Source organism: Panthera leo, chromosome A3, assembly GCF_018350215.1.
Source record: "Panthera leo isolate Ple1 chromosome A3, P.leo_Ple1_pat1.1, whole genome shotgun sequence".
Classification (NCBI taxonomy): domain Eukaryota; kingdom Metazoa; phylum Chordata; class Mammalia; order Carnivora; family Felidae; genus Panthera; species Panthera leo.
In genome coordinates, this window is record NC_056681.1 from 44,930,986 (window position 1) to 44,945,064 (window position 14,079).

The 14,079-nt window shown below is 40.2% G+C and overlaps 1 protein-coding gene across 9 annotated transcripts in view; it reads left to right on the top strand.

Annotated features, from left to right (window-relative positions):
- The window catches only part of CFAP61 (cilia and flagella associated protein 61), a 280,149-nt gene that overhangs the window by 118,056 nt on the left and 148,014 nt on the right, over positions 1-14,079 (top strand). For 8 of the 9 annotated variants that reach the window (XR_006200588.1, XM_042931740.1, XM_042931744.1 and 5 more), the window contains 3 exons: positions 2,719-2,845; positions 7,344-7,421; positions 13,093-13,299. Coding sequence is in view for 7 of the 9 variants with exons in the window: in XM_042931740.1 (XP_042787674.1) it covers positions 2,719-2,845; positions 7,344-7,421; positions 13,093-13,299 (412 nt within the window). In the remaining 2 variants the exon portion in view is untranslated. Of the gene's footprint in view, positions 1-2,718; positions 2,846-7,343; positions 7,422-13,092; positions 13,300-14,079 lie in introns of those variants that run through there. The other variant, XR_006200589.1, reaches the window with a different exon arrangement.

The following is a 14,079-nucleotide window of genomic DNA, read 5'->3' on the forward strand; positions in this document are numbered from 1 at the left end:
AGTGTGGATCTTTTTGAGTTCATCTTATTTGGAACACTCTGTGCTTCCTGGATCTGGATGTCTGTTTTCTTCCCCAGGTTAGGGAAGTTCTCAGCCATGGTTTCTTCAAATACATTTTTTGCCCTGTTCTCTCTCTCTTCTTCTGGGACTCCAATAGTGTGAATGGTTTTCTGCTTGATGTTGTCCCATGGGTACCCTTAGGCTGTCTTCACTTTTTACATTCCTTTTTCTCTTCCCTGCTCTGTGTAGATGAGTTCCACTGCCCTGTCTGCTGGATCACTGATTCTTTCTTCTGCTTCATCTAGTCTGCTGGTAACCCCCTCTCGTGTATTTTTCATTTAATGTATTCTTCAGCTCTGTGACTTCTGTTTGGTACTTCCTTGTATTCCCTATCTCTGTGGAAGTTCTCACTGTGGTCATTCATATTTCTCCCATTTTTGGTGAGCATCCTTATGACCATTATTTTGAACTCTTAATCAGGTAAGTTACTTATCTTCATTTCATTAAGATTTTTTCTGAGGTTTTATCTTGTTCTTCCATTTGAAACATATTTCTTTATCCATTCATCAGTTGATGGACATTTAGGCTGTTTCCATAATTTGGCTATTGTTGAAAGTGCTGCTATAAACATTGGGGTACAAGTGCCCCTATGCATCAGCACTCCTGTATCCCTTGGGTAAATTCCTAGCAGTGCTATTGCTGGGTCATAGGGTAGATCTATTTTTAATTTTTTGAGGAACCTCCACACTGTTTTCCAGAGCGGCTGCACCAGTTTGCATTCCCACCAACAGTGCCAGAGAGTTCCCATTTCTCCACATCCTCTCTAACATTTATAGTCTCCTGATTTGTTAATTTTAGCCACTCTGACTGGTGTGAGGTGGTATCTGAGTGTGGTTTTTATTTGTATTTCCCTGGTGAGGAGCGACATTGAACATGTTTCATATGCCTGTTGGCCATCTGGATGTCTTCTTTAGAGAAGTGTCTATTCATGTTTTCTGCCCATTTCTTCACTGGATTATTTGTTTTTCGGGTGTGGAGTTTGGTGAGTTCTTATATACACAATGGAATACTACATGGCAATGAGAAAGAATGAAATATGGCCTTTTGTAGCAACATGGATGGAACTGGAAAGTGTTATACTAAGTGAAATAAGTCATACAGAGAAAGACAGATACCATATGTTTTCACTCCTGTATGGATCCTGAGAAACTTAACAGAAGACCATGGGGGAGGGGAAGGAAACAAAAAGTTAGAGAGGGAGGGAGCCAAACCATAAGAGACTCTTAAAAACTGAGAACAATCTGACGGTTGATGGGGGGTGGGAGTTAGGGGAGGGTGGGTGATGGGTATTGAGGAGGGCACCTGTTGGGATGAGCACTGGGTGTTGTATGGAAACCAATTTGACAATAAATTTCATATTAAAAAAATAAAAAAGAAAAAAAGAAATATGTTTCTGTTTACTCATTTTGTTTGACTCTCTGTGTTTGCTTCTATGTGTTAGGCAAAACAGCTACCTTTCCCAATCTTAAAGGAGGGAAGGAGGAGCCTATTGTTTAAACTTGTCCTAGCTCTTGGTTGTTTCTCTATCCTTTGTGATTGTCTAAGCAGCCTGATTAATTCGTGATATGTCCCATTTATTGAGAGAGTATCCATGTTTCAAAGAGAGCATTCATTCAGCACTTACTTCCAGGCTGATTCTAAGCCAGACCTTCATGCAGCAGCTTTCAAAGTATTCAAATATATACAGTTCTGTGGGACTACAGTCATAAATCCTGCTCATCTCCAGATCAGGTGACCTGGAGCTGCATCTTGGGTGATATTTAAAAATTTGGGGGCTTCAGACAAGTGTATAAGGTCTTTTCTGGGAGTTACTGGCAAGCTGTAGCAAAGCTAAGGGAGAGCACAAAGTTGGCACCCTCTGGCCTACTTTCTTTGGACACTCCATAGCTGCTAGATGTGTAGCAAACCTGAGGCCTGCCCCTCAGGCTGCAGCTCCAGGACAAGTACATAGGCCTTTTTCACAGAAAGACCAGGGTGTGTTTCAGTCTGCAACCTGTGCAGTGCCCTAGGGGTGGTAGCCTCCCAAGAACTGCCTCTGTGATTGTTACAGCCCCATGGGACCCAAGAACACAAGCCTCCCTGGCTCCCAGACCCAGGTGATCAAGGAGAGCCCCCTGTGTGGACTGCACCCCTCAGAGTTTTAGCGAGGCAGAGAGAGGGTAAATAGCTCCATATTTGTGAGATCTCTCCCAATCGTGGGTCACTGTGCTAGGGTGAGGTTTTTTGGCAAGACTGAATCTCTGCCTCTTCTACCATCTTGATGTGGCCCTTTAGTGTTTGTTGTGAAGGAGCCATTCAGCTAATTTTGAGGTCTTTTGCAGAGGGAATTATTCCATATGTAGCAGTACATTTGGTGTGTCTGTGGGAGGAGATGAATTCAGGATCTTCCTATGTTTCCATCTTAGACTGCCCCCTCTTTCTGCACATTTCAAAATAAATGCATCTAGAATGTGACTTTGTGTTCTCTCTGGTTAATGAAAATACATTTCTAGAATGAAATGAGTTACTTTTATAATTAATCAAACGCTAATGTTACATGAACATTTTTGCTGAATATTATTTTATGTATATGTGATACATTATAATTCTGTTCATTTTGAGGGGGAAGATATATATTTTAGTACCTTAACCTAAAAAAAAGTATCTCTCCTCATCCAGGTCTATTAAAATAAGATTAGCCTCTTTGTCGGATACTCCTGGTGTTGAAAACCTTGTTAGCACTCTCATGCTGAATAAAAGTATATTGGAGGATTTAAAGCAATACAATGAGGCTCACAGAGACCCTGTAAGTACCTACTATGACCCTATTGGCTTCCTTTCCCTCGTGATATGGGACCATTATGACCCATGTAGTTTCAGCCTTGAGGTTTCCTTGGATCTCAGTTGGAGAATTGTGTGGTGGGGAGGCAGAGGTGGAGTTGGAAGATGGGAGCAAGAAAAGAAAACCTGGGAAACTGGGGTTTAAGGAAGTGAGGGTGTTCTCCTCACTGGTGGCCCCAAGGCAGAGTGCTGGTCAGATATTCTAAATCTTTATCACAGAGATAGAAAATCTGGACTTGATCCAGACAAGTATCCTGAAACAGGATAGATCTCAGGGCTTGGAATAGGAAGATCTGACTGAGGTTAGGGAATGGTAGCTCCGGAACCTGTGGTGCTTGGTGCTTAACCAGCAACACTGGATATCAGACCTATCCAGTCTGATGGAACTCCATTTGACCCTACTGGATGGTGATTCTGTCTAGAGGGGTTTTTTTGTTGTTGTTGAGCTGGCTATATCCTCAGGGAATGGATGAGCTAGGAAAGATCTTGTATGACAAATGTTGGGTTCTCTTTCTAGGAGTCCTTATGTTAACACTGCTTTCTTGAGGACCATGACAGTTAACTTAACCAGACATGGAACAGCACATGTAGTTGGAGAAATGCTGTTACATTTTTGATAAATTTTATTTAAAAAAAAAAAAAAGTCTTATTGAGCTATAACCAATGAACAGCTTGATAGATTTCACAATTCAAATACACCATGTAATGAGCGCCTGTTTCAGGAAACAGACTAACCCCTGCCTGAAGACTAACCCAGCCTGCCTGAAGTTCCTCTCATGCTCCCATTCAGTTACTGTCTCCTCATGTTAATACCACCTTGACTTCTAAGATTATAAATTAGTTATGCCTGTTTTTGAACTTTATTTGAAGGGATTATACCGTATGTGCTCTGATATCAGGCTTTTATTGCTCAGCAACATGTGAGACTCACACATATTGTGGTATAAAGTATTTCATTGCATGACTATTCCACAATTTATTTCTTCCTTCCACTGTCATTTGGGAAGGTTTCCAGCTATTGGATCTTTTGAATAAGCACTTTAAGTTTTAAGTCATCGAGAGGGAGACACCTAACACCTGAACACAGTGAAATATTTAATATTTATCAAACAAGTATTTGATAAGGTAGCAAATTAAAAGAAAACTTCTCTCCAGAACATGTTTTTTTTGTTTTGGTTTGTCTTGATCTGTTTGTTTTTTCTTTTTCTTTTTTTTTTTTTTTTTTTTTTTTTTGCTACTTCCCTCCTGGCCTGCTAATGCAGTGTGATGTGGCGTCCTGTTTCTCGAAATGTGGTTTAAGGAGCCATAGGGGCCTCTGAGACATAAATTTTCAGGGGCGTCCACGAAGTAACAAAAAAACTGTTTCTGTAATATGAATAAGAAAGTATTTTCCTTTTCCACTGTATTGATCTTCACACCAATGGTGCAAACGCAGTGGTGAGCACAGCCTTGGGAGTCTCAGTGTGAATCAAAGCAGCGGCACCAGAGTTCGTTGAGTTCTTCATCGCCATTCACTCATGTTAACATCAGGAAAAGAAAATCTAGTGAGGGCATCGTTGCACAGCAACACAATGGCCAAAACAAAAAGAGTGGTACCACTAGATGCTGGGGAGGATGCAGGGAAACAGGATCATTCACATGTTGCCAGTGGGAATGTAAAATGCTACCATGCTCTCTGGGAGACATTTTGGCTATTTCTATAAAAACTAAAAATGCAGCAACCATATGACCTAGTAATTTCACTCCTGGGCATTTATCCCAGAGAAATGAAGTCTTGTACGTGAATGTTCATAAGCTGTCAGAATCAGCCCAGATGTCCTGCAACAGGTGAATGGGTAAACTGTGACGTGTCCATGCCATGGAATAGTACTTAACAATACAAAGGAATGAACTGTAAGTTTATTCATCAGCTTGGATGAATCTGCAGAGAATTATGCTGAGTTGAGGTGGGGGGAAGCCAAGCCCTAAAGGTTACATACTGTATGATTCCACTTACATTACATGTTTGAAATAACACAGTTTTAGAAGTGGAGAAGAGATTATTTGTTGCCACAGGTTAAGGGCCAGAGGAAGGCAGAAAGTAGATGGGTGTGGTTATAGCAAGGTAATTCAAGGGATCTAATTCAAGGGATCTTTTGTTGGAACTGTACTGGTGGATATCTGAACCTACACATGGATAAAATTGTGTAGAACTTGATACACACACACACACATCAATGTGCATTCGCTGCTTGTCATATTATGCTAGAGTTTTGCAGAATCTTACTATGACAGGATACTGGGCAAAGTGTAGAAGGAATTTCTCTGTATTTCTTTTTTTTTTTAAAAAAACATTTATTTGTTTTTGAGAGAGAGACAGAGACAGAGTGCAAGCAGGGGAGGGGCAGAAAGAGAAGGAGATACAGAATCTGAAGCAGGCCCTAGGCTCCAAGCTGTCAGCACAGAGCCCAACATGGGGCTCAAACCCACTAACCGTGCGATCATGACCTGAGCCAAAGTTGGCCGCTCAACTGACAGAGCCACCCAGGCGCCCCTGTCTGTATCATTTCTTACAACTACTTGTGAGGCTACAGCTATCTCAATATAACTTTCAATAAAAAAAGAAAAAGAAAAGCCAGTTTCACTCGAAGTGGTAAAAATTACTAACTTAATTAAATTTCAATCCTTAAGCACCTGCATTTTCAATATTCTGTTGTGGCAAAATGCGAGGTGCACATAAAGGTCTCCTACTGCAGACTAAAGTATGTTAGTTGTTTCAAGAAAGAGCATTTCTGCAATTGTTTGATTTTCATGCAGAACTAGCCCCTGTTCTCATGGAACACCACTTTTACTTGAAAGAACAGCTGGCAGACAAAATATGGTTATTCGGTCTCGGTCTTGAATACTTGGCAGACACTGTCTTAAAAATGAAAGACGCAAGGCTGTCACTCCAAGGGAACAACTGACAGTATTTGTTCCCTGTGATAATATCCAAGCTTTCAATAAAAAAATTAGAATTTTGGAAAATCAGTATCTTTCATCATGAGCTTCACAGCTTCCAAAAATTTTAAAAAGTTTTTCTGATGAGGCTGGTAGCAATGTCAACAAATGTGATGCTTTAATATATATTTTTTAATTCTTTTAGCATTTATTCATTATTGAGAGACAGAGCATGAGTGGGAGAGGAGCAGAGAGAGGGAGACACAAAATTTGAAGCAGGCTCCAGGGTCTGAGCTGTCAGCACAGAGCCCAGCGTGGAGCTCGAACTCACGAACTGTGAGATCATGACCTGAGCCAAAGTCAGACGCTCAACTGACTGAGCCACCCAGCACCCCTGATGCTTTGATATTTTATCATAAGTCAGCATTTGGAAAATCTGTGTAAGCTTGGTGAACCAATATTTTGTAGATAAAACAGGATGTTACAACATCACACATAGGTAAAAAGTACTCACGTGAGTACAAAGTTTACTGATATGGTTTCAGCTTCCACATTGCAATTGATCTTTTATTTTTTTTATTTTTTTAAATATCTATTTTTGAGAGAGACAGAGCATGAGAGGGGGAGGGGCAGAGAGAGGGAGTCACAGAATTGGAAGCAGGTTCCAGGCTCTGAGCTGTCAGCACAGAGCCCGACGTGGGGCTCAAACCCACGAACTGTGAGATCATGACCTGAGCCAAAGTCGGAAGCTTAACCAGGCGCCCTGCAACTGATATTTAAAACAGTACCACTTGTTGAGCATCAGAGAAGAATATCCATAATTATCTGAAAGAGTATTTAAATACTTCCCTGTTTTCTAGCTCTGTATCTTTGTGAAGACAGATTTTTTTTTGTATATTTCAACCAAAATAACATATTGCAGCAGATTGAATGAAGAAGCAGATATGAGCATCCAGCTGTCTTTCATTAAGCCAGACATTAAAGGGATTTGAAAAAATATAAAACAATGCTACTTTCCTCTCTAAATATTTTTGTCAAATTTTGAATTTTGTTTTAATTAGTAAATTCAACAAAAATGAATCAACATCAAAATTTTCCCAATTTTAATTTCTAATATAGAAAATAGTGATAGATAGATATTACACACATAAACCAAGCTCTTTGGGGTCCTCAGGGAATAGGGGTCCTGGGATCACAATATTTGAGAACCACTAATGCAGAGGTAAGGAAAACAGATTCCAGGTCAAAGGGACTGTGGTTTGAATCACAGATCCAGCCCTTACCAACTGGAAATCTCAGCATGTTACTCAGCCCCCCAAGCCTTATTTTCTGGTAAGTGAAATAGAGAAAATGATAATATTCATAGGAGTGAGGGTTCAATGAACACGGGGAGGACATTTAACTTAGTACATGGTCCAAAGGTAGGTACTGATGGATGTTGGCTCTGACCGTCATTGTTGTTAGTTACAGCCGACTACTGACTGCTTACACAAACCTTGATGGTTATATTTTAAGGGCCTTAAAATATATGCTTATCTTTTCAGGATGGAACACCACTGAAAGCATTTGTAGCTGAAGTTGCAGAACAAATAGTCGGCATTGCAGTGATCAGAGATGAAATGGTAAATTGCAAAATAGACATTGATTTCTTGGATTGTGCCTTTTTATATCATGAATTAGCACACAATACCTCTTTTTCATTTTTGTTTATTTAATATGAATGCCTCTTTTTTTTAAGGATTTCATCATCTGCTTGGTTGATTTTCAGTTTCCCATTTTTTCAGTTTAAACTATTTAAAATATTACAGAGAATATATGAAAAATTCACATTTTGTAAATTCATATAACCAGGGTGCCTGGGTGGTTCAATTGGTTGAGCGTTCTGACTCTTGATTTCAGTTCAGGTCCCGATCCCAGGGTTGTGGGATCAACCCCCACATCGGGCTCTTCCCCGAGCATGGAATCTGCTTGAGATTCTCTCTCTGGGTCCCTCTGCCCTTCTCCTCTACTCATGCTCTCTCTCTCTCTCAAATAAAAAATTAAAAAATTAAAAAAAATTTCAAATAACCTTTCACCAGGACCACCACCACCAAAAAATCAAAACAAAACAAAAAACAAACAAACAAAAAAGTCCCAGTGCTCCCCAAAGAATTACTACTGTTAATAGTTAGGCATTTATTCTTTCCTACATTCTTGCTTGCACATAATTAATTACATGCACTGTGTGTGTGTGTGTGTGTGTGTGTATGGTCAATTGGACAAGTAATTTTTTTTTTTCCTAGTGCACAGCCAATTCTTCCGAAGTATTTATTGCTGAGTAGTTCATTATTTTCCTGCTGACTTAAAATGTCACCTTTACATGATTCCATATGCCTGTGTCTATTTTTAAACCCTCTTTTCTGTTCTGTGGATTTACTTGTTGATATCTCTTGTATTATTATGTGCTTTGGTATCTGACAGGGGAGTCTTCTCTCATTTGTCTTTTTTTCTAAATTCTCTTGGTTTTAATTAGATATTTCCTTTTCCAGATAAGCCTTGTAATACTTACTATATGAACTTATTTGCACCTTTGTGGTTTTTGTAAAACAATATAGGCAGAATCAACAATTAAAATATTGAGACTTTCTCAGGGCATCTGGGTGGCTCAGTTGGTTAAGCGTCCTACTTTGGCTCAGGTCATGATCTAGTGGTTCGTGAGTTTGAGCCCCAAGTCAGGCTGTATGCTGACAGCTCAGAGACTGCAGCCTGCTTCTGATTCTGTGTCTCTGGCTCTCTCTGCCCCTTCCCTGCTTGTTCTCTCTGCCTCTGTCTTTGTCTCTCTCTCAAAAAATAAATAAACATTAAAAAAAATTAATAAATAAATAAAGAAATATTGAGACTTTCTAGGAACATGGCTTTCTGTATTGGTGGTGGTGGTGTTGAATTATTTTGGGTTCTTCAGTAAAGTTTTGTGGCTTTTCACGTACAGCTTTCTTGTGCCAGATACTTTGCCCCTGTAGGTTTACTCTCTGCTCTGTTCTGTTTACTTTCTGACTCTAATTGGATTTGGCCAAAGGGGAACCCTGATGAGAGGAAGGGAGGAGAGTGAGATTGGGATGCCCTCAGCTGGCTGGTCTCTCCACTGAGTTTTCTGAGCTTTTCAAGGTGGCCTTTTCTCCAGCACCCTCTCATTTTGGATTCCAGTAACTAGCACCTCCCATGCCACCCACCTAAGGTAGTGTTAGCTTGCAGTTGCTGCTACACTGTCCCCTACTGGTTTCCCTACCCCCTGCCCCCTCCTTGTAAGTAGTCTTTTTGCTTTAACCCACCTCCAGTTATCCTAATTTGAACATACCATCTGTTTCCTGCTGAGACCCTGACTGATACAGTCCTGAACATTTATGATTTGTTTCTACTTGTTTTATATTTTTCTGGGTATTGGAGTGCCTGGGTGGCTCAGTCGGTTAAGCCTTGGACTTAGGCTCACAGTTTGTGAGTTCGAGCCCCGGGTCAGGCTCTGTGCTGACAACTTAGAGCCTGGAGCCTACTTCAGATTCTGTGTCTCCTTCTCTCTCTGTCCCTCCCCCACTTGTGCTCTGTCTCTCTCTGTCTCTCAAAAATAAATAAATGTAAAAAAAATTATATTTTTCTGGGTATTATAAAGAGATACTTTTTTTTCATTGTTCTAAGTGTTTATTTTGGTATGTGGGAACAATAGTACTTTTTGTCTTGTGATCTTATATCCAGCCACCTTTTTGAAGTCTCTTTAGCTCTGAGAGTTTTCAGTTGAATCTCTTTTCTGGCACAGTGTCACTTCTTCCACATTGTCTTGACCAAAGCAGTTATAGGGCATGCTCAGATTCTAGGGATGGAGAAAGTGACTCCACCTCTTGATGCTGAGAGTGTGGCAAGGTCAGTCTGCCAAAGAGCATGCAGGATGCAAGTTAATCTTGTGGCCATCTTTGGAAAGTAGCCTTATTTTTAAAATATTTATGTCTTATTTCTTTTTCCAGTTTTGTTATATGTTTAGAATAACATTGAATAGTAATGTTTATAATGGATACTTTTGTGGTGTTCTTAGTTTTAATGGGAATGATTCTGTATTTTCCTCCATTTAGTATAATATTTGCTGCAGGTTTCTGGGAGGCATCCTTTATCAAGCTATAAGGAAATTCTCTTCTATTTCTAGTTTACTAAAAGTTTTTATTATGAATGAGTGTTGAATTTTATCATCAAATATGTTTTGGCATTTATTGAGATGACCATACGGCTTTATTCCATTAACCATTAATGTATCTTATACTATACTTGTTCTTTGGTTTATTTCTCTTTTTGATTCAATGTATCTTTGAGTGATTTTTAAAAATTTTTGTTAATGTTTATTTTTGAGAGACAGAGACAGAGACAGAGTGTAGGTGGGGGAGGGGCAGACAGAGGGGGAGACAGAGAATCTGAAGCAGGGTCCAAGCTCCAAGCTGTCAGCCTAGAGCCGAACGCGGGGCTCAGACTCACAAACCATGAGATCATGACCTGAGCTGAAGTTGGATGCTTAACCCACTGAGCCACCCAGGCGCCCCTTGAGTGATTTTTTTAGAAAGGGTGATAGGTGGTAGGGTCTCTGAGTGCATGCATATACAAGAAGTTTTTATTTTGTTCTCACCCTTTAATACTCATCAGGCTGTATATGGAATTTTTATGCCAATTACCTCTCAACAGATTGTTGACATTTTTACTGTCATGGTTTTCTAGTGTCCAATGTCACTGATAAAATGTAATGTTATATAAATAAATGTATATTTGTTTGCTTTCTGTCTTGAGAATTAGTTTGTTTCTTTTCTATCCCTGAAACTCTGAAATTTTACCAAAAAGTAACTTATGCCTTTTATGACTCATAGGAATATCTTTCCTCTATGATTTCATTATTTTTTCCCTTTTAATTTATTCTCCTCTTCTTGAATTCCTTTTAATTCAAGGATATTGGACCTTTGGAATTGCACCTTCACTGTCTCTTAACTTTCTTCTCATTTCTTTATCTCTTGTACTTCTTTTTTTTTAACTTCCTTTTTTTTTAGTTTATTTACTTATTTTGAGAAAGAGAGAGCGAGAGCACAAGGGTGAGTGGAGGAACAGAGAGAGAGAGGTAGAGAGAGAGAATCCCAAGCAGGCTCCACACCATCAGCACAGAGCCTGATACGGGGCTGGAACTCATGAATCATGAGAGCATGACCTGAGCTGAAACCAAGAGTCGGATGCTTAACCAACTGAGCCACCCAGGCATCCCTTCTCTTGTACTTCTTACTCTTCATTCTAAGAGATTCTCTTGATTTTGTCTTCTGGATTTGTAATTCAGTCTTCAGCCTTGTCCATTCTGTTATGCAGGCCTTCTATTGGAATTGTCATTTGAGGGTTCGTATGTTTAACTTCCAAGTCTTTTTTGTAGCAGCTTGTTTGTTATGTTATATGCAAGGTCCTTCTTGTTATCTCTGAGGACACAATAGAATTTTTTTCTAAAAAAAATTCTCTTCCGTTCCCTGACTGACCTCTGTATCCCCCTAGAGGAAGTTGTATGTTTCTTTCTTCCGATCTTTTGCATTTGTCAGTTTTCCTTGGAAGTCTGACCATGTCGTACCTGAAAGATTATAACATCAGTGTGGCTGGCTGGCTTCAGTATCCTCGACAGTTGTGCTTCTTGCTTCTCCCCTGCGTCTCTCAGTCACGAGGAGAGCTACCCAGCCCTCTGTCAAATTGGGAGGTGGCATCGGTTGTCTGGCTTGCTCTTGTGGCCTTGAATGTAGATGATCCCGGCAGACAGTAGGCCTTTGAGGGGCCCAAGGTAAGAGGGTGTAAGCTAGTGTTAGAAAACTTTGACATGTTTTCTTCCAAGGTGAAGAAAACTATCTTACTTCTGTGTCTCCCATCATGCCACCACCTCATTAGTTAATTTTTGTTGTTATTTTAACTGGTTTGGGATGGGAAGAAAATTAGGTGCACATGGCCCATCTGCTGTTTTGAGCCAATAACATCTGTTGGCCCTTTGCTTCTTGTTTTTCAATGATTTCTCAGCCCTACGCTTATTACTCATTTTATTTTATAATGAGGGATGCCTCCTTGGTAATTAAAGAAAGGTCTTAGGTGCTAAGGCAGTTGTAGGGTCAGCCCAGATGGAAAGGTCAGGCATTACCAGAATTGCCCTCAGATACCACCACTTCCCTGGTTATCCTGAGCCCCATTTCCTCTGTGTTTATAGCAGAAGCTTTAAAGACAAAGGACCTTGATAGGCTTGGATACAGACTTCCATTTTCCTGAATTTTCTAGTGCCAGCTTTGCCAATCACAGAGCAACTCAAGTTCCTTGCATTCTCCAATCCTTCTTTTTGAAAGTATGCTTTTAGGACAGTTCTACTGTGGAAAATAAGAAGAAATGTAAGTAGGTGCTTTCCAATCTGCATATAGTTTGATGTTTCATGCATGTCAGGTGTGTTTACTGCTCTCGTCATGAAAGAAAGTCACACTTGCTCAGAACAGCACCCCACCCCACAGTGTCCACTACTGGGAAGTGAAGCAAGACAGGCTGAATCAGTACACAGTTAGCATGGTTGAGCCCCTGCTTCCCCACCCACAGTGCGGGGGCCAAAGAGTGGTGGTCAGAACTGGACCCATAGAAGCAGGAGCAGAGTGCCCGATATTTTCTTTTATAAGTAAACACTCACTAGTCTTTAAAATTACCTTCCACGATGTAAAAATAAAATACCTCAGAAGCATAAGATGTTTAGGGAATGCCTATGGACGTGGCCTAGCCTTGCAGTTTTCCTGTAGATCAGTCTAACCACACGTGCCAGTCGAAGGATGTGACCGGTGAGGTGACATGTTTCCACATTAATAGTGAAGAGAGAATAGTAATGAGTCCAGAGAACATTGGTGGCTGTTGCTTGTCCCACTGCCGAATTTTGTACAGGCTCAGTCAGTCGCACTGACAAGCTTGTCCTGTGCTTGTCCAACACTGGGAAAAAGGTGTTGTCCTTTCCCCTGGTCCCTAGCAGAGACTCAAGGCTCTCTGGGTTTTTAGCAGCCACGGCTCTAAGGAACAAATTCCAAAGCTGTGTAGCCATCCTTCAGAGACAAGCCATCAGAACTTTCAGAAGACCTAATTTTCAATTTTAAAAATTTGAACAATCAAAATGAGGTAGTAAATCACTGGAGAGATAAGCACATTTCTTACTACTATACCTAAAGTAATTAAAAATTTTTCTTATCATAAAATGCATGCCACTTGTTTAAAACATCCTTTAATGCCCTTTCCTCACCTCTTGTTTAGGATATAGAGTACATACGATCCCATTACAACATTGAAGATTTCATCTACTTCAGTCACCACCAACGGGAAGAACATGGGCACTTGTATCACTTTGCCCTGAACCCTATTTTTCGGCACTACACCAAGTTTTTTCTGAAGGAGATCCTCCGTTTAAGCTATAAGTCCTGTCTCTACTATCCTGTTTACCCACAATCCAGGGAAGACAAGGTAAAAGAATATCATAATGCACTTTTCCAGCACATTCACGATGTCATTGGTGTTGTGTGCCATATTTTATTCCTTCCTTGCTCAATGGATTTGAATTATAACAGGGCTATGAATTTCAAATGGCCATATTGAGTTTGGCCCTTTTATTACACTATAGAGAAAGTCCAGAAGACTGAATGTCTGAAACACTCACAATCATAATTAGTAGAACAATTTGTTGGCTTTTCCATATTGACAAAGCAGAGACTGGAAAGTCTGCAAAAATGCTCTAAGGGACATGAAAGTCAAATGATTTCTTATGGTGCATTAGTGAAATGCCATAATGATCCTATCATGCTCTTTAAACAAAGAGCATTTTGGTTTGAACTCACAGAACAAATCAGTTCAGTCCTATAAGATTGCTGTGCTATCACGGCATTCCAAATAGGCACTATAACCACCGCCATAAGAGTGTTGGATAAAAAGTGGAGATGTGTGGTGCTGACATAGCCTTTATGTAGTAAATACCTGTATAAGTCTCCCTAGCATGTTATACTTATGAAGACTCATACTTTGTAGTAAGCACTGTCTAGTGTATAAGGTCTAGTGCACAGATAGCAAGGTCTTCTTCCTGTTTCCATCTTGCCTCTACTTATCCCACTCAGTCTTCAGAGCACTTTCCACTAGTTAAATTATGCCTTTTGCCATGAAAGCAGAGGTGTCCGTCTTGTTCAAAGCTGCATCCCAGTGCGTAGAAAAGTCACACACATGTACACATGCCTGTCACTGACAGCTGGTCCT